Source organism: Columba livia, chromosome 5, assembly GCF_036013475.1.
Source record: "Columba livia isolate bColLiv1 breed racing homer chromosome 5, bColLiv1.pat.W.v2, whole genome shotgun sequence".
In the NCBI taxonomy this organism is placed as follows: Eukaryota; Metazoa; Chordata; class Aves; order Columbiformes; family Columbidae; genus Columba; species Columba livia.
The window spans coordinates 40,332,187-40,359,910 of record NC_088606.1 but is presented as its reverse complement, the minus strand read 5'-3'; the positions used below and the strand labels follow the sequence as shown (position 1 = coordinate 40,359,910).

At 40.3% G+C, this 27,724-nt stretch overlaps 1 protein-coding gene across 1 annotated transcript; it reads right to left on the bottom strand.

Moving 5' to 3' along the window:
- Nucleotides 1–334: 334 nt before the first annotated feature.
- LOC102083959 (cytosolic phospholipase A2 epsilon) lies at nt 335–27,724 on the bottom strand. The gene is made up of 20 exons (XM_065064552.1): nt 27,565–27,724; nt 25,757–25,829; nt 17,171–17,307; nt 16,701–16,832; nt 15,433–15,473; nt 14,405–14,447; nt 13,763–13,826; nt 12,277–12,437; nt 11,855–11,947; nt 11,180–11,217; nt 10,351–10,507; nt 9,727–9,863; nt 8,970–9,192; nt 7,675–7,789; nt 6,899–7,036; nt 6,104–6,211; nt 4,721–4,912; nt 4,076–4,242; nt 2,404–2,587; nt 335–1,538 (listed from the first exon to the last, which is right to left on the bottom strand). Exons 1-20 carry the CDS (start codon nt 27,589–27,591, stop codon nt 1,300–1,302), a joined length of 2,469 nt encoding a protein of 822 aa, XP_064920624.1. The 5' UTR covers nt 27,592–27,724; the 3' UTR covers nt 335–1,299.

The window sequence follows — 27,724 nt, the reverse complement described above, 5'->3', positions numbered from 1 at the left end:
TCAGGTATGCAATGATGGTTGTTCAACATCCATGCTTTGGCAGACAAGAATCTTGCTTCTTGGGAATGATATGTGATTGTTTCCTGTTTTACAAACTAGTCTCCTGTACAGTTTGAAGAGAAGTGCTGCTTTTTGTTAATGAGTTGCTCAACAGGTCCTTTATCAGACCTGTGCACACACCATTTAATGCATTCCCAGGATGGGCATTTCTTCTTCTGTTCTTTGGCAACTGCACTGGTGTTTGAGAGCTGTTTTATTTTTGTGCTATGTGTGTATAAACAAGCTTTCCACCCTCACCCACTTCACTTCAATGTACTTGTCAAATAACCAGATAGACTGTGGCAATCATATAATTTTTATTTGTACTGGCATACCTAGCAGCTGCATTTTACATTTTATGGTTGCTTAACAACTGTGATGCAGAAGATTGGTATCTTACTCCATTTCTCCAGTGTAATTCTGTGTATGCAATTACCATCCAACCTGCAGTCCACCCCCCACATGCTGTTTCAATAATATTTCAGTTCACTACATTGAACAAGCTCCAGATGAAGCTGAAGCAAAATTGCATTTTAGGGAGGCAACTGCAGCACATGCATGTAATCAGGGACAGAACACAGTTGATTGTGAGAGGAAATGGCCATGGTCCTTCAAAACAAATTCATAAGTTTGATTTAATATATAAGAACCGATGTCATCAAAGACCTAAAACACCACCATCCATGCATCTGTCATCCAACACAAATTTGAAAAATTAAACATTCTTCATAAGATATATATATTTCATGACAGTTCACAACAGAAAAGCACCTGGAAAACCAAATGCTGAAAAGGCAGAACACCATTTAATTAAAGTTATCAAAATCAAATTAAATTATTAAAATTGATACTGCATGGTTACCACCTTCTGTGTGTGAAGAGGGCCAATGAAATGCCAGAATATTTTGCAGGTGAAAAAATACTAGCAACTAGTCACCAAGACAATAAGAGGTTGCAGAGAAAGAGATAAAACTATTTCCCTGTCACACACAGTTGAGTCTTTACCTTTTGAGCATCACAGTGAGATGGTGTTAACAACATAGACTGCTATGTTTGATATGAAAACTCCTGATCAAAAAGCAGCTACTGCTTGGTAAACCAAACCATGTGGCTTTGAAACAAATACTTCAAGTTTTCATTTTTAAGAAAGTTACTTACTTAGAAAGAGATGGCACCTGCCAAGAACAGTGAAGTAGCTATTGCATTTGACATATAATTCCGTGTTGTCATGATAAATACTTAAAGAGAGGAAAATGCTGTTCAGGTAGAGCACTGTGCTTGTGCTACTGGCTGGCTCAGAGCTTGTTTCTTCCGTGCCACAGCCATGCGCAAGGCCTGAAGAATCATGTTCTCATTGTTCATGATATTGTAATTAGTGAGCTTAAGGAGCTTGTTGAAATCTTCTGCTTTCAGTGAGACCTCCCTTGTTGAGTATGGAGAGCAGAAACCGGAGATATCAACCTTGCCCTGTTCAATTTCGGCTGCACTACGTGCAATACCTGTCAAGGAAAAAGAGGAATGTGCTTGTATAGTCCCAGGGAACTACATTATTCCAACAGACTATATCAAAAATAATTTAGAGAGGTCACAGATTTGATTGCTGTGAAGACAAGTGTAGTGCTATGATGTCTGAAAAATCTACTTCTGAACAAAGCCTACTGGAATTCAAATAAATCAGTGTCACTAAACACCATTCTATTGCAACCAGCACCTTCTACTGGCCAGCTCATGGCACATCATTTTATGTGGTCACCGGTGTTCATCTTACCCTACAGGTTCTTGAGCAGAATGTAAAGTAACAGTAAAAGGAATAAAGAGAAGCATGGGACAGGAGGAAGCAGGATATTAATAGCCCAGGGAATCATAATGAAAACAAAGACTGCCTCTCAAATACTGGTCCAAAAGGACACTGTGACTGTATTAGTTTATGTACTGTTGCTTCAATTTTCTAGCATACACAACCAACACATTAAACAGCTCAAATAGAAAGCACAGTGGCCCTCCATTCTATACTGGACAGGTAATTCTCTCCTACATCTGAACATCATAAACGTACATAATCTGAAAAATATGCTTTGTTCTACACCCTGAAGTAAATGTCTGGAGATCACAAGAAGAAATTAGTTCCCATTCCTCTACTTCAGCAACACGTTTCCTCTTTCACTGAATTGCACCAAGACTCAAACTAAAATTATGCAAAAGATTTCCCTTGATTTTGAAATAGTTTGCATCAGCCCATTTTACAATTTATTTGCTAGTATAAACAAGCAAACAAAGGATTTTTGTTTTGGGATGAGGGAAAAACACCTAGGGAGTAAAAAAAATCATTGGGTCAATAAAATTAACTGGGTACTATTAACTTACCAGGTGCTGCATATCTTTGGAAGGTGTCATTCACTAGAGGGAAATAAAGCAGCAGAGGAGCTCCCGGGGTGTCTGTACCATCAAACATGTAGCACTCTTTCAGGTTCTGCTCATCATCCTTCAGCCCAACACTAGGGAATGGAATTCCCTGCTCTGAGAAGTATCTGCAAGCCTGCTCCAGGGGCTGGTCATGGCCCAACAGCAGCAGTGTAAGGAATGGAAAAGATACCCAAGATCAGGCTGCTGCCGAAGCCCAATAATTCATGCCAAGTTGCACAAAGTAGACTCATAGCACTGGACATCTGAGAATAACATGAGCACCTGCAGCCCAAGGAACTGTTCTTATGTTACCCAAGGAGCTATTTGAAAACAGTCTCACAAGAAAACACCCAATATCAAGATGGTAAAAATGTTTTAAATAGGTATCAAGGCACATCTCTAAAATGGGAACATGATTTAGGAAAAGAACAGGGGAGTTCAAAGAGTTTTATAAGGCATCATTAATTAAAGGAAAAATAAAACACAAAAATTTAGATCTAAACAAAACTACATTTGCAGTCCAAGGCAGTAGGATTCACAGTCAATTTATAGCAGTTTATATAGCAGTCTAACTGTATCAACTTTATATAGCAGTATAACTTGTAAGTTGACCTCAATAGACTTTAGCAGGGTTTTGAGACCAACTTATCCATTTCTATACCTTTAAGTTTAGAAATAATATGAGTTTTCAAGCTAACATATTTCAGGTTTCAAAATACAGCAGTGAAAGCATTCATCAGAAATTCATTTGTGTTGACCCACTGTGTTAATTTATCTAACAAAACACTAAAGTACCACCTCAGTTTGTCAGAAAAGACTTCAGATTACAGAAAGAAATATAGTGCAACTTATTACATATGCTCTTTGTCAGCTACAGTACGGAGGCATTTTTTTTTCTTTTTTTCACGTGGCATCACAGTGTAAGAGTACTACTAAACTATCTTCCACTTGAGAAAATGACAGAACCTTAACCAGTGAACCTTGTGTTTTTTGTGATGCCCTTTAGGGACAAATTTAAAATTACAAGTATATATTTGGAAGCCTAAACCCATCTTTTTATGTGGTGAATACCACTTTCAAAATCTATATAGCTGTTTTAACCAAATGAGATTTCTGAAAACATAGCAAATGCATTTGATATCCTGCTTCAAGCCCACTATGTAAGCAGAAAAATTGTATTTATTGAAAGAGAGAAAAATGAAGAAATTATTTACCACCAGATTGTTCTTGACAGTTAGAAAAGCACATATTAAAATAAAAAGACAAATAAAATTGTATATATTTATGGAAAATGCAGATTAAATTCAGCATCTGAGTCACACACAAAGTTTTTCCACCTGTATTTGTACTTTAAAATCTTACACATAATTGTAATGGCAGTTGCAGTTCAATCTTCCTAATTTCTCTGTGCCACTCTGTACTTCACTGGTAAAGGACTTAGGACTATTTCAAAAGTGGCCTGAGAAAAATAGAGAAATTTTCCTCTCTGGGAATTTCCATTCTTCTTCTAAGGTTCAGAAACTCCATGTTACTAAATTCCACTAAGTTTCATGTTTTACAGACACCTGTCTGAAAGTTGTGGAAAGCAAAGTAAAATCCATTACTAAACAAAAACAGTTTTGAGACTTCTCACCAAGGTCTGTGATCCACCGGTGTAATTTAAGTGTATTATGACATCCACATTTCTCTCTGGTCTCATAAGGGGTGGGCAACTGGTTTCAAAGAAGAAAGCTGCATCCACCAACTCCAGGTGCTCTGAGTTGACTCTCAGGTCATTAGGAGAGGTATCCAGTAAAGTGTCTAGAGAGAAGACTCAGAGCTATTAGCAAACTGCAAAAAGGCATCTGTCAAGTTAGAAAGCAAAATATAAGTGAGCTTCCCTCCCATCCAGGATTTTCCCTTTGCTTTAGGATAGCATGCAGCAATCCTAAAGCTCCCTTCAGCCTTTCCACTCATGTTTTGCTAGTCTTTCCAAACCCATGAACTGTATCAAACCTGTAGTAGGTTCCCCATATGTGCAAAGCCCCACCCCCATGATTTTCAACCCAGTGAGGACTTCCAGTACCAAATCACCCAAAAAATGAACAGTTGTGTTACTGGAAGTGAAAGACGTGAGGAGTTACTTTGTTTTCCCTCTTCTCCTCTCAGCAAGCACTAACAACCAACCACAAAACCCACTCAGTTCTCTTCAGGATGTACAAATGTCCTTTGCTAAATCCCAGCCCCTGTGACTGCCCCAATGACCGCTGAGGTGGGTAGGCAGGAGTGCTGTCCACACCTTTCCATTTTGCAAAATGTTCCTGCTGGATGTACTCGTTGTGCATCTGGAAGCCCCTCAGGAAGTTGTGGTACTTGGAGACGGCAGGGCGGTCCGTCAGGATGTCCCGGAGAGCAGTGGAGAGGCCGCTTGTAGGAGTGAACATGCATGTAGCCATCTCATGGGGCTTCTCAGGCAAGTCCGGTTGTTCCTCTAGGGGTACATGGTGTAAATGACACGCAATTGAATTATAACCAAGATTGAGAGGAGGCTAGGCACAAAGAGGAAAAAGGGTCGCTGATTCCTCTGTACCAATAGTAACCAGGTGTTCACAGCTCTCAGCATTGCATTATTTTTCCCTGTGGTCTGCAGTGAGTTTCAGTCAATCTCTTGACAAAACATAAAATTGGTTTTGTTTTCTAAACTCTGGTTTGCCCTGTCTCACTAAAGGACCATTTTTCTCATCAAAAAACATGAGCTTGGCACATATTAAATCCACTCTTCCAAAGAAACAAAACCAGGGAAAATAGTTTATATATTTATATATAAATATATATATTTAAATATATATATTTAATATTTATATATTTGAGGGGAATACTTGTTTTAGATTCTGTGTAGGTTAAATCTGAAATTCAAAGTTTATTTATAAAATGAAAAAAAAGTGAATGTTTCATTTTTAAATTCAATATTTTTACTTTTGCTCAATTTGGTCTGGGTTCGGCCAGCTGAATTCAACACAAACTTCCAAATTATTTATATAAACCCAAACACAAGGGTTTGTTGTCTGCTTTCCCAGAAACACAGACTACAGCATCCTGAGCCACATCTGTTCACCATGAAATCACCAGATTTGCTTTAATTTTAACATGAAGATGCTGATGAGCATTTCTAAGAAATGGTCTTTTAGTACAGAGCTGCCTCTCAGCTGGTGTAACAGAGCTCCACTCCATTCACTTCCTTTGACCTCTACCAAATCTTTCCATTCAGTAAGATTTTGAAGAACGAATGCACTCTGCAGGACAAATAGATAATGGAAAAAGAAGTGCTCAGGCTTGTCTCTGGATAACAAATATTTGACATGAGGCTTTGACAGAAGTTCTTCTTTCCAAGTGTTTTAACACAACACTTTAGGGACCACCTTATGCATCCATCCTTATTTCCTTATCCATCAAGATCTGTCTGATGGTGTCTTTCATTCCAGTAAAAATTCTCACTATTTTAACAAAGAGCCAAAATTTTGCTTATACCAAATAACTTTATTTTCCCAGTGCATCCCATAATCAGAGGCTGAGAGCACCAGGCTGACAAAAAAACCCAAAACACAAGAAATGTGAGCACACCTACCATATCAGAGGAGCCTGGAAGAAGAAGACCCCACGTCAAAGGATACTTAAGATTTACCTATTTCAGTCACTTTGTTCTGGGTCCACCTGTTCCAGAAGTCCTCTGAATTGTCAGCTGCATGCCAAGCATCCAAGAGGTTTTTGGAGAAGATACTGCTCCACATTCCTATGAAGCAGGAAATGTATAGTAAGTAGTACTGAGGTAAACACAATGAAGTTCATTTAAAAACAGCCTTCTCTTCTTTTCACCACTCTTCTCTAAATTTTTGGCATTTCTACACAATCTTTCATAAGCCCAGACATGTATTTCAGTGGTAGAGAGGAGTTAGAAGGCAAAGTTATTTCACAAGAAATTTCAAATTCTTTTTCCTTCTGCCAAGTTTTACCTAGAACAACTTTTTTTTTTTTTTTACTTAAAGAGAAATTTCATATTGTCATTTTCATTTTCCAATTTTCCTTTTTTTCTTTCCTTTGATAGAGAACTATTTTCAGCCAGCTCCTTGCTTGATTCCCCCTTTCTTGCCCTATTTATTTCTTCTCAGCGTTTTCTTCAGCTTCCACAAAGTCTCATAGATTTTCAGCTTTCAAAATGGTGATGTTTCTAAAGCACCTGCAAAGTTGTTTCAGTCACATTTTATCCTAGTCCAAATGATAACATGACCTCTGCTAGCTGGACAGTTGAGTGAATCTCAGGAGAAATGCTGAATTTTAGCTGGGTGAGAAAGGGAACCATTTGTAAGATGACCCAGTCCCTCTGCTGCCACCTGCAGAACAACAGGTCGCTGGGGACTGTTTTCAAGACTCATTAGTGTTTGTATTAAATTCTTGATGCTCCCCCAGGTGGGTGAGTCACCTTGCATGAAGCAGATCCGGGATTCAGGGAGCTTCTTCATCAGGCGACCCATGAAGAACTCACTGCCAAAATCCTCTGCGCGAATGAAGGCGCCGTACTTCAGGAAGCCCACCTCATACGGCGTGAATTCCACCCACTCTGCCAAAATACACACCAACAATATCAGATCCACTGCTAAAAACAGTAAAGTCACCAGTCATGGAATAAACCTTTCGGATGTCAGCCCTCATGTGTGAGCTGGCTTAGCAAGCGCCCCGAGGCAACCCTGCTGATAGCTCAATCAGCTGTCAATCACACTGTCTGCAGATTTGTGAAAGAATAATGGCAGTTTGAAGGGAAAACTAAAATTTCCTCTTTCTTTTTATCTAGCAAGTGGGAAGATTTCTCATGGAAGGTAGATTAGAACACAGATTTATTTCTGTTGGTTTTATTGCCTTTAGCCAACCATGAAAGACATACACTAAGTAAACATAAAGCTCCTTTGAATCACTTTCTTTTAGATTTCATAGCATTTCTGAGACAATTGTCACAGATTTATGTTGTGTTACGAGTCTGAAGTTTATGTCTGAACAGGCACACTGACGTGCCAGGACACCTAACAAAATACTGAATTGTTGCTCTCTGTCCTGTGGCAGCCCAATTACTCTTTCTGTCTCTGTACAGGACTTCTCCTGGCTTGGAGTGAGAATTTAAAACAATTCATCATTATTTACAGTATTCCCATGGTGTATCTCCTGGGATAAAACACAGGTCTTTTTCCAGAATGGAAACATTACCTCTAAAATCTTTGGTGGCAAATTTATCCTTGACATTGAGAGCAAGGTAGATGGGCAGTGGGTTCTGACCCTGGTTCACTGCCCGACGTTGATCAGAAAGTCTGTGGTAGCATTTCTGGATTTGGAAGAAAAAAAAAAAAAGAAAAAAGAAAAAGAAAAAAATACCAGCTGATAATGAGTTCCTTAAAGACATCAGCTTATAATGTCTGAATATGGGGTATAATTTTTCTGAATTTCCTCCTAAATTTACTTCCATGTGCTTGAATAACAGAGAGCAAGAAAATTGTGGGAATGAGAATAATTGTTGTTAAGATAACCAGCCATGTTCTACATTTATTGTAGAATGACAGTAATGAGTTGCTTCACATGCTATTCTAACTTCGCATGGCTAAATGTAAGTGAAAAAATTGGGACGATCTTGGTAATTCAGCTGTTATCACACACTTCATCTGTTAAACATATGAGTTTGTCAAGGCAGTGTGTGTCAAGGCAGCTTTCTAGTCATGATTATTTTTGAAAACCGTATTGAAAGTGAACACCCACAGAGGAATGTGCTGTCTGATAATATCAACTTATCTTATGAGAGAAATGGGGATTTTGAGTGTACTTCAGCCAAACTAAATTCTAGCAAATTTTGCTACATAGCACTGAGGCCAGAAATACAATGTGAAATGTATGAAATGAGAGTATTTAATTTTACCTGTTTCACCTAGAAAAAATATAAACTAGGTTTACAGGATTTTAAAACAAAATAGCTTTTTCTCCGGCTAGCACCAGTCTGCTAGTTTACATGGGAAGTTTTGCTTCTGTCATTACAACAAAATGAGGAATGAGAGGTCCTGAGAGATAAAATCCGAAGTAAGGATGTCTCAGGAGCTCTGGATCTATATCCTTTCTCATAACAAAATGCAGTAACTCCATATGGGGTACATTTGTACTACATTCAAGTTATGACTGCAGCTTGTGTAAATATTGCAGCAGTGGAGACATAAAAGCATGGTGCCATAAAAATACCTAAGAATCTCAACAAATTCTTGGACAGCTACAATGTAAATTAGTATCCTGGTTACTTTAAAGCTAGTCTGAGCATTTTAATGTTACATTCAGCTGCACTTTAGTCTCTAGTGTAGATATATACTATATCTCCAAGTCATTAATGCAAATAAGTGGTGTTCTGTCCACATACCAAGTACCTTGTTATTGGCCAGGTTTCTCTTCCTAGGATTTTAATTTCTCATAATTGTCATGAAGATCAAGTTGCCAACTTTATGAGAAGAAAGATGTATAAACATTACCCCATCATTTAACATGGATTCGATCATGAGCCCCCACAGATCAATAAAAGATGTCTTATGTCCTGCTTGGGTCCTTTGGCTCAGCTCTCTGTAATAATTCCTCAGACTTCTCAAGCAAAAAGACCCCATCTTGCACTTGGCTGCTTGCTTCCGAGCTTCGATAATTATTTCTCCAATATCTTTACGTGACCAGTCAGCATCTTCATACAGTTTTGTCATAGTCCTGCAGGCAGGAAATGTGATGGAGAGCAGAAAGAAATTAAGATGCTGGGTTGGACTAGATGATATCCAGAGGTCCCTTCCAACCCCAAGCACTCTGTGATTCTGAAACTCAGAGGATATACTTTTTGGTGCTTTGGTCACCTATGGCTTTATCTTGAGGTTACTCTCCTCTTTGAACTTACTTTGAGCAGAAATGCTAGTCTAAAGGCAATCAGTCAAAAATCACTTTATCTGGATTCAATACAAGCAGATATACCAAGTGTCTATGCTGTTTCTGTTCAACAGTAAATAACTTGTGATGCTTGTGCTTCCTATAAAGTCTCCTCTTTTAGTTAGGGATAAGTTACTTCAGTGACACCAAATGTATGATGCACAACAGGCCTTCCATGGATGACCCTGAGATTCACAGACCAAAGATGGAAGCAGTAACTCAATAGACCCATTTCACCCTTGCTGAGATGTAAAACCCTGGACAATGCATGGATTTTGTTTAACACAAGAATATCCAAACAACAGTACCAATATGACTCCTCACCATGTTGTGCCAGATGAGCCACTGATGTATGTAATGCAATCCAGAACACGTAACTTTTGAAGACCCAAAATGCTGCCATACATGGCAGTGAGTGCTCTTATCCCACACCCTGCTGTGGTCACAGCCACTATAGGCACCTGTTCAACACAAAAAACATCAGAAAGCATAGGTGAAAAAGTGGTGTTAAGGCACATTGTGTCAAAAGAAGACAAACATGCAAAAGCAATATTCAGACAACAGTAAAATAAACATGTAGATTAGAGATAAAGCAATATTGCTGTAGGACTTGTGTATTATACAAGTTGCTGGACATCCCAGTGGGGTATACTAAAAGACTTCAGCACTTCAGGAAGGACTTTTAAGAAACATGGACCAAACTCCTTGGTTCGAAGTTCCTCCAAATGAGTCACTTGAAAGCCAAGTGGAAATAGAGACTTTGCTCATCCAGACAGACTATGGAGCTCTTCAGATGAGTCCACCCTGGCTACAAACAGCACCCTGGAGGAGGAGCTGCTGACAGAGGTCCTCAGTCCTCATCTGTACAGACAGGAGACATCACTCCCCATCTCCAGGCTTGAGAGAAAGGACGGAGAAAAATACCCCAGCAGTGTCTTTCCTTGTTACCTCATGCTCTTGCAGATCTTCCTCCAGATGAAGAACATCTTTCAGTGCAGCAGCAACCACCTTCCTCCGGTTTTGCAGGAAATTCTGTTCGTCAGGGCACAGCTCAAACCCCAGACGGGCATCCAGATTTCTTGGCCTGTAAAACAGACCCTGGGTCCTGAGACCAGGGCACAAATATTACTACATTATCATTCTCCTTGGTCAAATCCAGCTATGCTTGTGTGTGTTTACAGACCAATTTGTGGACAGTATATTGTACTAAATTAGAAAGAGGAACACCATAGACAGGCCTCTGCTAATTGCTGTAGCTGCCAACAAGAATGCAAACGGGAAGGCAGAACAGAACATGACATACTGACCTGGTATGGTAACAAGGCTTCTACATTACACTTCTAGTTTTATTTGCTCATATAGTTAATTTTTCAGGTTTCAGTGGTGAATGCCTCATGTGCCTGTAACTAGATAATCACTATCAACAAGCACTGCAGTTGACTAGGAAAGTAGCTACCAAGCCTTGGTGTTATTTTATTCATATAATATAAAATACTATTTCTTCGTGGAGTTTGCTCTCTCCATCTGTGGGCATAATAGTGCACACAAATAGCGATCTGCTTACTGAGCTCTACTAACAGCTTGAAAACTTGGAGGAAAGGGAACCCATGATTTAATTCTCCATCACCAAAAAGAAGAACCTGACAAAAGCCTGCAACCAAAAGATGAACACACCCCTGCTTACAACTGAGCCTGCATGGACCCCTGCTGATTTCAAACGGGTTTTGTGTAGGTACAAATGTCTCCCAGTTACAGGTCTTGCTGAAAATTCACTTACCATTCACTTGCCTTTGTGTACAAGTCAATTGTCCTGTCCTGAAAATAGCAATACAAACAGTGTAAGCATGCTCAGGTCACAAATCCTGAACTTTCCTCCCCCACTCCATCCATGGATTGAGTTTCACTGTCTTTGCAGTCAGCAGCACAGCTGCAGAATCTGGCCTGCAATGATCTGTGCTGTGAGAGATCTAATGAGCTCCAGTACACTCTAGGTAGAAGTGAACCATTCACCTAAGCCAGATGGGCTTAAGGCCCCTCAGCTTTTCATAGCTGAACGCCTGGTTTAACGTTCATTTTCTGGAAATCTGAACCACAGGCATATGGATGTTGTCTGTTTTATCTTCTGCTTCAGGCTTTCCCTTTGCAAATTTAAGTCTTAATTTTCATATCCTTTACTGTTAGCTCACACACTGTGTTGATGAACTGAAATGTCCTGAGGAAATTAAACTCAGAACAGGGTTGAACAGCATGCTTTGAACCACATGCAAGAAAAGAAAAAAAAAAAAGAAACGAGAAAAAAATATACTATATATTGCATATTTGAAGAGTGACTGTAATTCACACCTTGCACTGTAGCATGCATTGTGTCTGACAGGAACTGATTAACTGAACTCCAAGCCTCTCATCACCCACCAAACTGAATGCATGTTTATTAAGAAAGCCTTGTTCTCACCTCCGCTATTGTTATTTTCTCTTGTATAGGAAGCGAGTTCAGAGCTAGAGTCACGGACTCGTTCATATCACTTTCATTTTGACTTGATATAGACTGGAAAAAATAATAATGACAGTTAGCTATTATACAAAAGGGGAAAACAAAAGATTTCCCCTGCCTCACATACATACATTTACCAATTCCCCGCATACACACACTTGCACATGGACTCAGGTCTTAGAGGTCACCAAAGAAACACACAGCAAAAAGCCAGTTATGCATTACAGTGTCACAGAATCATTTTGGTAAGAAGATACTCTCAAGATCATCGAGTCCAACCATTAACCCAACCCTTTCTGGGAATAAATTGTTCCCAAGATGAAACGTCAACCTCCCCTGGCGTAACTTCATCCTATCACTTGCTCCTAGTGGAGATCACATACCCTGCTGAGCCGCCTCCGTCGCGGCAGAGCCACAGTCAGCGCCGACTGGTTGTACTTGATGTAGTGAAACCTGGCCGGGGACGTCGGGCAGAGGCAGGAGCTCAGCGTGTGAGTCCTGGTTCCTTCATATGACCCATCCACAGTTAAGGCAAACTTTCTCTCTGAAGCAAAGGAGTTTCAAACGTAAGTTCTTCAAAAAATGTGGTTTGTTTCTTTGAACAGTAATGTAACACATTTTTCTTAAGTCATTACTTCGATGGATACCCAAATTATAGGACAAATAAACAGACTCATCTGAGCCCTTTGGGGCTGTTGCTATAGTGCCACTGCACTTCCATATACACTTTTATTGCTGAGATTACTGTTCTATTCATTAGATAATGATTCACAGCTGACAACTTTGTTTGGGGAAAAAAGCACTCTTTCCTGAAAATGTGAAATTTTCAAAGTACTTCAGCAATAAGACAGTATGTGGCACTAAAATATTATCCTTGTATAGTAATAAGGTATTTTGAAAATTTCAGACTTTGGGGAAAAAAGCTTTTTTGTTTGTTTGTTTTTTTGAGCAGAGCACAGTTCTCTTTGGAACCAGTAAAATCACAGTCCCTGTACCGTGTTTCTCTTTACTTATCCTGTAATATTTCGTTTGAAAGCATTTCTAACATCTAAAAAAATAACGTCTGGTAGTCTTTGGCCTTCATGTAATAAATCCCAGATATGTTTCTCTGAGTAATTATAGAATTATTTTTATATAGAATTGTATCATCACAGATTCAAGGCAAAAATACATGCTGTAAATCCAAACACTCAAAGGTATATAGTCAGTCTTCGAAAGAATTATGCCACTAAAGCATTTTCAGCCCCAACTAGTAAACTTCTTCACTGTGACAACTGAGTTCAACTGGATCATCCGTGTGCAGTTTGCTGGATTGAGGACATCAGGAGGTGTCAGAGTGTGATGTTTTAAAAATTGCATAGGAGGTGCACAGGTCCACAAGTATAGACTCAACACCGTAGTCATGCACTGCCTAAAATGTGCAAACAATGTCTTTGGTAATAAAGTGTGTCTCATGTTTCACCTAGTGGCATCTTTCATATTGTTACTCCTAAAATGCATAAAAGAGGACCAGTTCTCATCCTGCCCATTTCCATACCTCTGAATCCAGAAACAACAGGCATTTAGTCCAATTTAAGAGTCAGAAAATTTCAATTCCCGTGCAAATATTTTGGAAAGTTATAAGCACCTGAAAAACTGGAAAGTATTTTGTGGGGAAACCAAAACACACACTCATCATGCTGCATTGAGTAATAATTAGTATATTTTTGACCAACTACAGACTCCTCTAGAGGCCATTGATATCCATGGGATTTTGTCTTGCATCTTAAATAACTTTAAACCTAGGCATTCAAGCGTAAAACACTCGGTGCTTTTGCCTTAAAGTGACGTCCAGATTTGCTCCATAAGTCAGGCTCCATAAAGTCTCACCTGAAGAATCCTTCCTCAGCCTCCCACCGTTCACCTGCACATCCAAACACGCAACCTCGCGGGACTGTAAGAGACAACCAGGGAAAGAGAAAAAGACATTTTCTGTCAGCAGAGCTCTACCTCGGCCAGTCCCTTAGGCACATGCAGAGCACAGGGGCTCAGGGCGTGCACCTCAGGGATAGATGGTCTCAGTCAATAACCCTCTTACCAGGCTCAGGGAGTTGGCATGGGAAATAACAGATCGTGTAGAGACCAGGAAAGAGAAGGGATCTGCTCGCTCCTGCCTGGAGGAGCAGTCCCGCAAGGACATGGGGGAGGACCGGTCACAAGGGAAGGGGTGCAGGGCAGGATGCTCAGCCCAGCTCTGCCTGGGCAGACAGAGGTATTTTGTCCACCTGAGTCCAGCTCAGTTAGGGCAGAGGCAAGCGGTAGCAGCACCTCACAGCTTTTGCAGCTGCAGCCTCTCCCACCGTGAATCGCTACTGAGGACCATGTGGGAAAGCCAACCCCAGGACCAGATTCAGCCTGCCCCTCAGCCGATGCCTTCATACCACCATGTGGAGCAATTCCCAGTAGCTTTAATACTTATTTCACAATAAGCATTGCTACATGGCAGGGAAGGGATTATGAAATAAAAATTACCACTAATACTCCATTGGTAACAATGTTTTCAGGAGGATCAGGACTAAAAGACAAAAAGGGAAAACAATCAATTCAAAACCAGCACACTTTGTTTTGTTTTGCTATTGCTGTTGGGGTTTTTTAATTGTTTGTTTGTTGTTGTTTTGTTTTGTTTTAACTCTTCTTTAATCATTATTTCATTATGTTTATCATTAGAAGTCCTTCTTTGGACAAGCAGCATGGGCAAACAGCATAAGAAATTCTAGCTGAACATTCAGTCCAATTTGCCTCTCACAGACTTGAGTCTGAACTTCAAACTGTGGAGACCTGCCAGACTAAGGAGTTTCTCACTGTATGAGACAGGATTGTTTTCTGACACAGTGAAGCAAATTTACAGAGGAATGACACAATTAGACTATTATGCTATATTGCTCAGTTCAAACCTGGGCGATCAGAGCAGAAAAGCTGGTGAGTTCATCCAACATGCCTTAACACAAAAGGAAAAAACTTTACCATTTACCTTAAAAATCAACTAACAGCACTAGGACTGATTTACATGCCCATTCTCTCCATTAACTATACAGTCGGCACAGAAACACAGTAAAAAAATATAAAAAAAACCTATTCCCACAAGACAAATTCCAAGTATCATATTCGTATTTGCACATCCTGATGATAAGGCAAACATCTGGGATCTCATAGAAGGGAGCAAGAAGGGTTTGAAACTTAAAACTTCCTCCTGTGCAGAATGCCCTTGCAGCCTGGTGAGCAGCAGCCATCAGGGACATCTCTGTGCTCCCACCAGCATCTGTGCTCGCTTTCCCATGTGTCTGGATGCCTGGTGTTGATGCACGTACATCAGGCACTGCGACACACCCTTTCCCCATTAAATGCCCTACACAAGCATTTCCTGAACACCCGAAGTTCTCCGCTACTTTATTCAGAGGGTGTCAGTGTTAGAGGACTGTGAGTGGAAACTGATGTTTTGTATCAGTAACATTTTGTCACTGGGTTACATTTCTGCTGATCACCTTTTTGGCCTTACTCACCTGCTCTCCATTGTGAATTCAACCTCCAGCTCCTCTTTTCCCTGTGAAACAAATGAATGCAGTCACTGCAGGTTGATTCTCCTGTAAAGGAGAATCCTACAGGAACCCTGCAGGAATCTATGCTTTTCAGGGGACTCTATAAGCCAGTGTCCACCTTTCGTTTCTGAGCATGCAACAGGTTTGATTTTCTTAATCTCCTATCTGCTATACTTCCAGTGTCACATACTTCTAACATCATATCCATTACTTTAGCAGACTCCTACTTCAGACCTTGCAGGCCAAACGTGATACGTACTGCAGGGCCTCTTGGCATTTGCTCCCCCTTTCTGCAGCCATAGGTTCACCCCTCACCTTTTCACGGGCCACCTGCAATTCCCCTTTCCCTTCCTCTACCACAAGTTCTCAACATTCCACAGTGATCCTCAGCATGAGTGATGCTGGATTCCTCTGGTGCATCCAAGTCACCCTGCCCCTCTCCCGGCCCTCACCCACAGCCTGTGCAGGTGGGCCTGGTAGCACATCAATATGGCGGCACACTTGGGCATACAAAGTCCAGTGTGTTCTGAAGAGTGTACTTTGGTTTGGAGGAATCTGTCCATATAGTCTCATTGCATGCACAATCTTTATCTTTGTCTTTTGGAATTCCCTCCCCCTGAGATTTCCTTCCATCTTCCCAGGTTTAGGTGTAGCTCCTGTTATCTTGTCATCCTCCAGTGTGAGCACTAGGGAAAAAACAGCATAGAGAGCCAGCCTTTCCAAAACAGGTATCAAATCAATTCAGCAGTCACTGAAGTAAAGTATTTCTAGGCCTCAACATTGTCCTTAAAACTTCAGAATAAAGTAGTCTCAACCTTATGAAAGACCTGCAGAAAAACTCAATTATGAAAATTGGGTTTGCAGCTTATGACCGCAGATCAATACTTTTATATTAGCAGAACAGAATGCACAGCTCAGAACCACCAGTCCCAACTGCAAAGGGATGCCCAGAACTGTTGGGTTAAACTCTTGGTATTTTGACATCAAGGACAGCAACCAGACAAGCAAGTCCAATAGTGCTAGCCAGTTTGGTCTGTAGAAGCAGCATCTGAATTTTGCATTAATTACAGAAGCAACACTGGATATCAACCCCTGAAACAGATGGACATACTCAGGTGGTCAAATGATCAGTAAGAAAGGCTTGTATATGGGACATGCAAGAAGAAAGATGGGATAACCACCTTCTCACCTGACCACATCCCCTTAGCTTCGTCCTTAATTTTTTTCCATACCTGTGGATTCAGCTGGAAAGACAGCCGAATGTTTTCTCCAAGCTGGATTTTGGAGACATCAAAGAATACAGTGAGGAGATGGTCATCTTCAGTTATGTTGTCCTCATCACAAACTTTCAGTTCCAGAATGTTCTGAAATAACAAAAAAAAAAAAAAGGAGAAAAAAAATGTGTAAGGTTTAACAAACATAAGATGCCACATATACTTCATTTTACCTAAAGGATTTTGTGAAAGAAGTTCAAGAATACAAGTAAAGGTAACAGTAAAATAGAAATTTTGCAGTTGTACTCTACAGGTAATTGACTGTTCAGGAAGATACAGTCTTATCCAACCATTGGAAGCTAAATAACTACAGCAAGAGAGTGTCAACACTTCATAAGGGGATTCAGAGAGACCTGCAGTGTGGAAGGGCTATACAGTAGGTTTGATATCTGGTAAGAATAGCTGTTGGGCACAGGCGCCCTTCCTACCTTAACCTGGCTCTGAATTGTGAAGTGGAAGGTTTCGTTCCATGTTGGGTTCTTGCTGTTCTTGACCGTTTTGGTTCGGAAATGCTGCACTGAAGCTGTTGGGAGGCTCAGGCTCACGTAGCAGTCTGACTGGCTTACTGTTGGAGAGGGAAAGCATGAAAGCGATGGATCAAGGAAACACGTCTAGTACCCTGTAAGGCATTGCACTATATGAGTTTTTGTGCTATGTACACAGGACAATATGCAGAACGCAGACCAGGATGCTAGCTAATGTGCCATCAAGCCAGTGTTAGACAGCCAGCTTGCTTTACTCTTTGTGAAAGCCTGGCAGTTTGCTCTTATTGAGAACTCCTTAATTGCTGGAAAACCAATAAACATTCAAAATATGCAGTTACATTGCATTCCTTCTCAAAGAGATACATAGTCGGACTATCTGTATATATCAGACTTCAAAGGTTTAACATTGATGAGCCATCCGTATTCACAGGGGCATGCACACACACAAGAGCCTCACAGGGCTGGGCACTGTTGATGGTTCAGCTGCCTGTCAGGAACACAGAGCAGATAACATTAACAGCTGTAGCAGAGGCTGCTGGGCAGACAGAGCCCACTTTCTACGTACTGGACTTCCACAGGTAGGCATGGACATGGCCTTAGTGTTTCTGTGGTAGCTCTGGCTATAAGCTCCATCTTGCCTACTTTTTGGAGCATCCTTTATGTGATCTAGCACATCTGGCTGCCAACACAGTGGTGACAGGAGCTCATTTCACTGAAGTATCCCATGAAGCCCCATTGCTCTCACAGAAGGCAGGTCTTCCACCAAGGTGCTTGATCTCAGCCTGCCTTCTTCCCTTTCAGAAAGTTAAAGAAGGGAAAACACATGCACCACAGAGCCCAACAACAGAGATTTTTAAAAACAAAAAAAAAAAAAAAAAGAGGAATTTTCAACTCTGAGCCTCAGCCAGAGGCAGATAAGGGTACTTGAAACACTTGATGGGCAGGAGAAATCTTGTCTGCATTTCCCAGCACAGGATGCTTGGTACAAAGTTGCATTGCTTTGGCTTTGCTGTTCCAATTAGAGGTGTGTTCAGGTCATAAAGTTCAACTATGGATTTTAATATTTCCAGATGTAGGGAGGGCAGCTTTAGTATTTTTGTCTTCCTTTCCCAGGTGAAGATGCCAGTTGGTAAATTCTGGCTTCCCACCTGAGGTCCATCGCAGGTGAGGGATGTTCTGGACCAAAGGTTCAGTATTAAATAGTGGTTAGCAGAAGACTGTAGTGTTTATATAATCAACAAGCACTTTCATTCTGAGGTCAGAATAATCTGCATGCAAGTACATTTCTGTCATAGTTATTAAGAAATGAAAGGCAAATGTGAATCATGAGATTAACAATCCTGTGCACCCACACTCAAAAGTCAGGGATGATCACCTTACAGAACATGATCTGTGAGGGACAGCAACCCACACAAGTGCCAAAGATAGCATGGGGGAGTATTGCCCATAGATGCCAATCCCATCATTAGCATTATATTTCCTCTATCTGCAATGCCACCTACTCAAGCATTCTTGCCATTGCATAGCAGACACACCTTCATCTGACTAAACTTAGTCTTGTCCTACTTAGTGTTACTGGTGGACTTGACTTTGGGAAACACAGAATAATTGACTCAGCCATTTATCACAGTCTATGTGTAACTGAAGAATTAACGAAGCTAGCCTATTCTTTTCCTGATGCCCCTAAGGCTTAAGTCATCTTTGCTGGAGTAACTCTGACCAAAAAAACAACAACAACCAACAACAACAACAACAACAACAACAACAACAATAAAAAAAAGAAGGCAACTTTGACTGGTGAAGGTGCTTGCGGTATACACAAAGATATAAAAATTCTTAAAGACAAACAAAAAAAATCAAAACACATAGAAATCACCTGAGTTTCTAACAGTCCTAATCACTCCCAAACTTTTGCGTGCACACAGGAAATGTCCATAATGAAAATCCTTTTTGGCTCTTGGGAATTCCAGGCTGATGTTAGCACAGACTCCTGTCAGCACTAATCTCCACTAGAAAGAGGATCAGGACTCAAGTCCATAGATTTTTGAGAAATCCAAAGTGTATTTTGTTGTCATTTTCCAAATAGCATTACATGCTCTGACTAAGCCTGTTGCAAAGAACAGAATATTACTTTGAAAGTCTGCCTTTTTTTTGTTTCCTGCAAGTGACCACTGTCTACTACTGCACTGTATCATACATCTTTAAGAAACAACTACTTGTCAGACAGCAAAGCTCTGACTTTTCATTTCAGATCTCTGACTTTCTCTGACAAACTTCTGACACTGCCACTAAATGTGCATGCTTCCCTCTCCCCATCTGCAAAACATGTTTGGTGATGACTTTGGTACTTCACAGCTGTCCTCTGAAATCTAATTGCCTCTTGTTCATGAAGTATTTTCCGGGTGTTATAAAAGAGGCACTTACAACATGCAGGAACCTTTTTTACACATCTCAGGTGCCTCAGGCCCATGTTGTGCCCAACCAGCTCCAGGCGCAAGCAGATGTGAGAACTGGAATTCCACAGCGCATCCTGTGCCCACACCAGTCAGTCATGACACAATATTCCATTGCCTTCTACCAAGTGCCTCGTCATGTGTACGTAAAAGGCTCCCATTGCCAGCCAGATGTAAGGAAATCACCACTACCCTGGCATGTAAACCTGACCACCACCTAACTATGGCAATTACACTCACACGTAGTACATGCAGCAGAGCTTCACAGCAGCAACCTGTTGTGTCCCTCCCATGGACCACAACACGTGAGCAGCCATCAAATGTGCTTAGGGTGGCAGCCGTGGTATCACTGTGGGGCAATATCCTGCCAAAAGCAGGTGTGGCAGCAGGTGTTTATGACAGCATGGTCTCTTCAGCCAGTTATTACACTAAGTTTCTAATTATCTTCCAGGATAGCAGCAGAACTGGATCTTAATTGTTCGTTACCTTTAGAAAGCATTGCAGCGACATGACGCATGCTCAGAAATACATACCATAGCTCCAGCACCATACTGCATCCCAGACAAGAGCAGGACACCAGCTGTTCTGGATCAAGCTAAAATCTCACTTGTTTCATAAACAGCTCAAATTCAAACAGGGCTAAACCCAAAATTTTTAATTTTAATTCTACCTCCTTTTTTGACACTAACAGGCTCAGCCTCCATCCCACAGGTAACTTGGGCAGAGGCATCCTCCTCCTCTTGAACTGCCTGTAAGTGCTCACATTGAGGCTATTTCTAGGGGTTAGATATTTTCATGATTATTAGGATATGGTTTTTCTCATTGTGCTGAAGGAATCTGAACCAAGAACGTGGTCTCAAACACTGTTTGCCCAGATCATCTCCTTGATCATGTCTCCCCTCACTTAGACCCATCCATGTCACAATTTATAAACTATCACCAGCAGCAGAGAAAAGCATTTTTCTTATTCCTCCCACACTGTGGAGCTGAGCAGAGATCTGGCTGAGGCTGGGTGGACAGGCAGGCATTGCTTTTTTCTAGAGTGCAGAACATTAGATAATTTAGATCAACTTTGAATATTCCTTTTTACATAAGAATGTGGGTTAATTCCATGAAAGTAAACATCTTCCTTCTGAAGGACCTTCACAGTCTATCAGAATCCATTTAGTCCTGGGAGATCAGTTCCTGCCTCCAGGGACCTATCAGCCAAAATCTTGTAATAGCTAAACTTCAGTAAAAAGCTTTCACTCTTTCTCCCACCTTGGCCTTGACACAGGGTGGAGCACCCTACAATTATTCCTAAAACTTTATCACTAGTCTCAATTACATCCCTCCTTATAAACATCCCTTCGTTGAGTTGTTGCTAAATAACCTTACATTTTTTCTCCTGTTTTCTCCCTTGTCAGGCTTTATCAGCCTACATCCTCTTGTTTTATAATGAGATTTCAAGCAGCACCTAGAACAATAGGCTGTTGGTACATAATTGAAACTGCTTAAATGATTAAGTAAGTAATAAATAACAATGAAACAATAAAAGTGGAAGAACAAAATACTGGAGGAAGTCCATGGGTTCCTGCAATAAGTATCTCATTGGACCCTAGTTCCTCAGACAAAAATGTGTTTCACTGGTTATATTTCTTTACAGGATCTCAAAGGCCTTTCTATGAATTGACCTCATCTATGGCAGAACTGCTACTGAAATGTCATAAAATTTGGTTGTTGACAAAAATGTAAAACATATTAAATAATTTTATAAAATATTGTACCCAAAATAATATGTCTTACACAAAAAAAGTCCAAAACTTGGAAGTTTCCAAAATTAACAAGCCTAATTAAAAAAAAAAAAAATCCACAAAAGTTTAAAAAAATATAATTTCCTTACTAAGAAAATGCTGAAGATTATTTTTAACTCTACATTAGTCAAGATCCATTTAGCCTGGGGCCCATGGGTGGTGTTTGGGAAGCAGGGAATGATGGCTTAAAATTGCTCAGCTCAGTGTCCCCACCCAATTCCCTATTTTTACCTTTTTGTTTAATACTTAACACTGTTTAGTTTTCTTTTTCATTTGCTAGTGATTTCATGATTTTGTTTCCTTGAAGTATCTTTGTCTTTATGCTCTTTGTCTTTTGTTGTTGTTGTTGTTGTTGGAGAGGAAGCATCTTTGGCCTTCTTAGGAATGTACATGAGTGCCAGAGGAGAATATGCCCTGCATTCTGTGGTGAGTGTCTAAGGAAGAGTATAAGAGGGCAAGCACCATAAAATGCTCTCTCAGCCCTCACAATTTAAGATTCAGAGACTTCTTAAGAAAAATTTAACTGGATTTTTCTTCTATGAACTTTTCCTCTCTCCACCTGGAACCCACATAAACTTTTATCATCTGTGATCTCCTGCCGTGGGGAGTTCCCAAGCTGAACCACATGCTGTGAAAAGACACGTCCTTCTGTTTGTTCTGGAGCTATGGTGGTTGCCCAAGGACTGTGAGGGCCTGAACTTGAAATTTGAAGTTCTCTGCAGAGAAAGCCTTGTTTTTAATGGTGGGTTGGACTGGTGCTCATCCAAATCTCAGCCTGTTAGGGGGTCAGGATGCAGATGGGTCGCACACCCAAACCTGGGAACTGGCAAGTGTTCACAGGTCCTGGAATATGAAGAACCCCAGTGAGCCTGACGGGGTCGTGGGTGTGCTCAGTGGGAAGGGGGAATGTGCGGAACACAAACGAGGCACTAAATTCAAAGGTGTTGTCAACGATATCAGCTATGCATCAACACACAAATAGAAATTAGTGGGTGGGTCAGTGGGAAGAAGGGACAGAATAGCACAAGGGTGCATTAAAAAGATTCAGGGTTTAAAAAGCAGAATGAAACAACTGAAATTGTCTTAGTTGAGAACACAATCTTATGCACTGAACTTTCATTAAAGGTCTTGTATTTTCTGTTCCATGGGAGATTTTAGTGAGGTTTTGAGAGTCTATTGTTATGGATTCCTTTTCCCATCTCCATTACCTGGAAAATGGAGCAGATAGACCAATAATGAAGTTAACTTGTGGTGTCATCTAAACACCAGATGAGTATTTGACAAAGTGATCCAAAACTCTACAGAAACTTAGTGCAAGAAGGGATTTGAGAGGAGAAAATAACAGAATGGGATTCACTTCAGAAACAAAAGGATGGACACAATTGGCACAAGGTAGAAGGAGCTGATTTTAAATGATAAAAATCTATAAGATGCTTGAGAAATAAGTGACACTTGCCAACTTTTTCTATAAAAGTTTGTAGGAAAACGAAAGTGATAGAAACAGAGTTTGGAAGAAGAAGAATGAGGAAAAAAATCAGTGTTAGGAAAATGGTACTGTGAAGAATTCTTTATTGCTGGTGATGGACATCCACATATTTCTGGGTTTCCTAAGGCTATGTCAAGCTGATGTCTAAGGAACTGTAAAGATGACTGAAACAACTCCCCCAGTTTTACACACAAACAAGCAAAGTTTTCTACAAGCGGTACATTTTTTATCCTAAGCCTCCCATTTTGCTGCTTCTTAGTGAAAGTCACATACAGTTAACAACATGCAGTTTTCACTAGCTCTTACATTGCCAGTGAGTTTAACCAGAGGTTAAATTAATTTATTTGGAACATATTTGAACATTTGAAATATAGGTTTATTTTATATTACAACAAACATGTTATTGTAATATGCGATTTCTACAAGTCTGGCTGCAGGCAAATCTATAGTACATCCCAAAATGGTTCAAAAGCATATATTTCTGATAAATTCAGCTGAGAAAATTTATGGTAGCAAAATCAAATGTTACTAGAATTAAGCAGCTGTATATCAAAACAAGATTCAACAACTAAACATAAGCAAGGCAGTGCTGCAGCCGGTATGATTTTCTTTTAGTACATGATGGAAGTACACAACAAGCAAAGTATTTTGCAAGTAATGCTTTTGTTTTGTTTGTGCAATTTTTTTCCCCTCAATATTTTGACTAAAATACCAGTTCAAATAGACAATATCTTGGCAAAGTTGGTGGTGAATGTCTATCGTTCTGTTTTGCAGGCAACATCCAGTACATGCTTCACAGTGTCAGGCAGAACAGCCTCAGCCTGGAAAGCCCATGCTGTGGCTTTCCTGCTGCTCCAAACCCTGTGCCCCACTCCTAAAGCCCCCTTGCCATTCAAACTGCTCCTTTAAGCAGCTTTATGGGCTGGTGGGACGTGTCTTGGACTGGAAAGCTGAAATGCCTGAGCATTCCAGTTCCTGACAGTTGCCCTAGAAACTTTCTAGTATTGGAAAGGACAGCATCAAAACATAGGAAATTTCCTTCAGAATAAAAATAGTTTCAGACAAAAATGAAAAGCATTGATCTAGATGAGAAAAAGGTGGAGAGGAAGTTTGGTAAGCTCATTATCACACAGATGTTTTAATAGAACATGATTATGTGGGGAGATAACGAAGGGCTGTACTTTTCCACACCTTTCAGTTCAGAGCACATGTTTGGATCTTCAAATAGGTTTTAGCTGTAGCAAGAGATTTTTCTCCAGCCTATAACCAAGCTTCAGATCTTGTTTCTGCACTTTAGAAGTAGACCAGTGGGAAGGTTCATTCAGACACTTCTTCCATTCAGCAACAACAAAGCCTCTTTCTTTTCCTTCAATAAAGATTGGAATGAGAAACTCTTTCTCAGATACCTTTCGTCTCTGGAAAAGTTCTAGCAGAACTCAAAGCAAAACACTTTTGAAAGGCCCAAAGAAGTGGTTTTGTCTTGCATAATTTTAACTGAACAATTTTACCTTGGTCTGGTTCCTACAGAAGCTTCCTGTATTCAGACCTTCTTATTTGTATAAATAAATAAATGCAAGAGATCTCCTCAGGTTGGAGATGATTTTCACTCACACCTTTTCTTTTCTAGGGCTTTGCAGTTCAGATATTTGTGAAGCATTAATAAACTTCTACTTAACTGTCATTCCTGGGGATTTTGAAAAAATGATTAAGAATAGAAAAAGCTAACAGTGTGTCCTGGTTTTGTTAAAAAAAAAAATTCTCTTTTAGTGAGTTTCCCTGTCAGCTAAAGCTTTTATATTAGCAGCATTGTCCTGGAAAAACATATACATGCTTTGGTAAACATAGCAATGGAATGAGAGGTTATTGATAACGAATTGATGTACATCTTACGAGAGGGGCAATGTGAATACTTCATATAAAAGTCAGAGATCACGAGGATCTCGTCCCTTTTTCCTTATGGTTGACATTAGGAAAGGACCTTGTGAACTGAGGCCTAGTGACAGACTGAATCCAGCTCCGGTTGGCTGCAGAGTCCAATCCAGGACTCCGGGTGCCAGCTCTGCAGTTGCTGGGACTTTCGAGATTGGTTTTGTATATTTTGTATTATTTTCTCTATTCTTATCGGTAGCATTAGTAAAACATTTTTAACTTTCCCAACTCTCTTCTCTCTGTCCTTCTTTCCCTCCCCGTCACCTGTCCTTAGTGGGAAGGGGGAGAGGGAGGGGCTGAAGTGTGAAGGGGGGATAGAGGGTTAACAATACATCTGCCAGGGTTTTATTGTCACCCTGCAATCAAAACCCTTGACACAGTGTGAGATCTCAAATAAATTTTGAAACATGGCTGTTCCCATGGCTGAATCAAATTTGGCAGGCCATGAGAGCTGTCACGTATGCAGACCTGAGCTCACATAAAATATTCTGTAGTAGGCCCACGGATGCACAGGGTGGACATTACTGCAAGAAGGAACCACAGAAAGAACTGGCCCATCTAAACTTCTTAATTCAGTCTTCCCCATTAATAAAAAAACCCTGTCTTTGCAGATTCAGATGTGAAGCATTTTAGGCATTCTGTGCAAACATCTTCTGAGCTACAACTGGTGACTGGAGTTTAGTATTACGCTGGCAAAGATATAAGAATAAATAATATCTTCTATGTTACCTCATCTTGAGCTTACCACAGTCGCACATGTTTTATCTCTTTCCTTTTGTAAATACTCTGTAGTCTTTGTACACTTGTTTATGTTCCAAGTAGTTTTACAAGCACATGGATGCTCTAGGGGTATAGCAAAGATACTCACACAAGTCTGCTTTCCTGGCGTTTTTCATCCGTATGACTTTTACAGTGAGCAAGTTGCATGGAGAGGGTTCTGTCTGTTGTACAGCATACAAAATGTGTGGGATGAGCATGCAGAGAGAAAGAACAGAAGTACAGAAGAACAGAGTTAGCATTCAATTCAGTGTTTCAATTCCAACCATTCAAAATATTTCTGAACTGAGATTTTTCCTTATGCATTGTCTTCTCTCTCAGATGGTTTGCAGCTGGGTGTGGCCAGACACCCAAAATGTATATTCAATCACAGATCAAACCTCTGATGTCCTCCTTTTTCCATTCTGAGGAAACTGTGGTAACCCTCAACTTGAGGTGTCTCACTCTTACAACCCAGTCACAGGAAAATGTATGATAGTGAGCCCTGCTGTGTTATTAATACAGCTGACACACATCTTGGGCTGTGCAAATTCAAAGGATGTCATGTATATCCACTATATTTCACAACAAACAGCAGACAATCTAGCAGGGCAGGAATTAGTAGCAACATCATGGTGCAATGATGTTGCTCATCAGCTGGTTTACAGCCATCTAAGTCCGTTGTTACGTTTGACGTAGAGCAGTGCTGGCTCTTAGAAAATGAGGACCTGAAAAGTGCCTTTCAAAGACCTATCCCAAACTTCTCAGAAGGGGGGAGTAAAAGCAACAACTCTGTAATTATTTATTTCTGAATAATTCAGCTCATCCAATATTCCTTTAAGCAAAAGTCAAAGGAAAGTATCAATGGAAATTTTGGGAAACCACATAAACCTAAGTGGTTATCAAAAGACATTTAACAAACCTGCCAGGAGACTGGTTTGATTTTGTCATCCTCTCTCATCCTAAGCAAGGATCAGACAGACATGGTACTTAATCAAAAGAGTGGGAGTTGAAGTACTTTGCTCCCTATATAATTGTCTTTTTTAAAGTAATAAAAGAAGGGAAATCTGCACATTTAATACTCTGAATGTAAAAACAAATGAACAAAACCGCAAACACCAAAGCCAACTAAAAATCTAAAGAAAAAAAAAAAGGCAAACAAAAAAACCCCACAACAACAACTAAACCACAAACAAACAAACCAACCCACAAAAAAAAAAAAAAAAAAGCCCATACCAAAACTTTAAACAACAAACAAACAAAAAAATCCAGAGGGGAAAAAAAAGAAAGAGCAAATCTATGTAGTCATGCAACAAACACAGATAAGAGGCAGTTCATGCACACTACCTATGAAGCAGGGAATATCACCGCAGCAAATACATAAATCAGTATGTAACAATTTGTCACCATTCATTCTCATATGCCCAAAAACTCCCACAATTTTTAAGAGACCTATATTTAACACCTTGCATAATGTTAGTTTCCTGGTTTTCCCCATGTACTCATTAACATTAGTGATACCTACTTATTTTTCCTTCAGTGAATTGTTTTGTGTAGCCCAGCTGGATGGAAATGAAGGACATCAGCAGTGTACAAAAAGTTCTCTTTTATTTTGTTGTGTTGGTTTGGGTTTTTGTTTTGTTTGGGGGGTGTTTGTTTGTTTGTTTGTTTTTCAATGGGGGATTTTCAAAATAGTCAAAAAACTGCAGCATTAAAGTCCTTCCATTCGTGAAGGCCAAAACACAAAGCAGGCACAAAACCCAGGCAGAAGCCTCTTTTTCCTGTCAGCCTTGGTGCTGAAGAACAAGCCTCAGAGTTGAACATACAGGATGTGGAACACCACCTCCACAGCATGTCCCCTCTGCCACCAAGGGAATGCCAGCTCAGTTCATCTCAGACCCTCCTCTTTCCATTTGTTACCTGGATCTTACTGTAGAACAGCCCCATCGTGGTCTATTCCGCGTTGGAGCCAGGTGCAAAAGACGGCAGCAGATGGGTACAGAAGAGTCTTGGCCAGGCAGCTTCTCGTGCTTTAAGCTGCTGGGAGCAGGCAGGCAGGTGTGTTAGTACCTGACTCAGC

Coding starts and splice junctions, on each gene's coding strand:
- LOC102083959 (XM_065064552.1), bottom strand. CDS start 27,591: ATGGGGCTGTTCTACAGTAAGATCCAG. Junction 25,830..27,564: donor TGTTCTACAGTAAGATCCAG/GTAACAAATGGA, acceptor GCTGTACAACAG/ACAGAACCCTCTCCATGCAA. Junction 9,864..10,350: donor AAGATCTGCAAGAGCATGAG/GTAACAAGGAAA, acceptor TGTGTTGAACAG/GTGCCTATAGTGGCTGTGAC.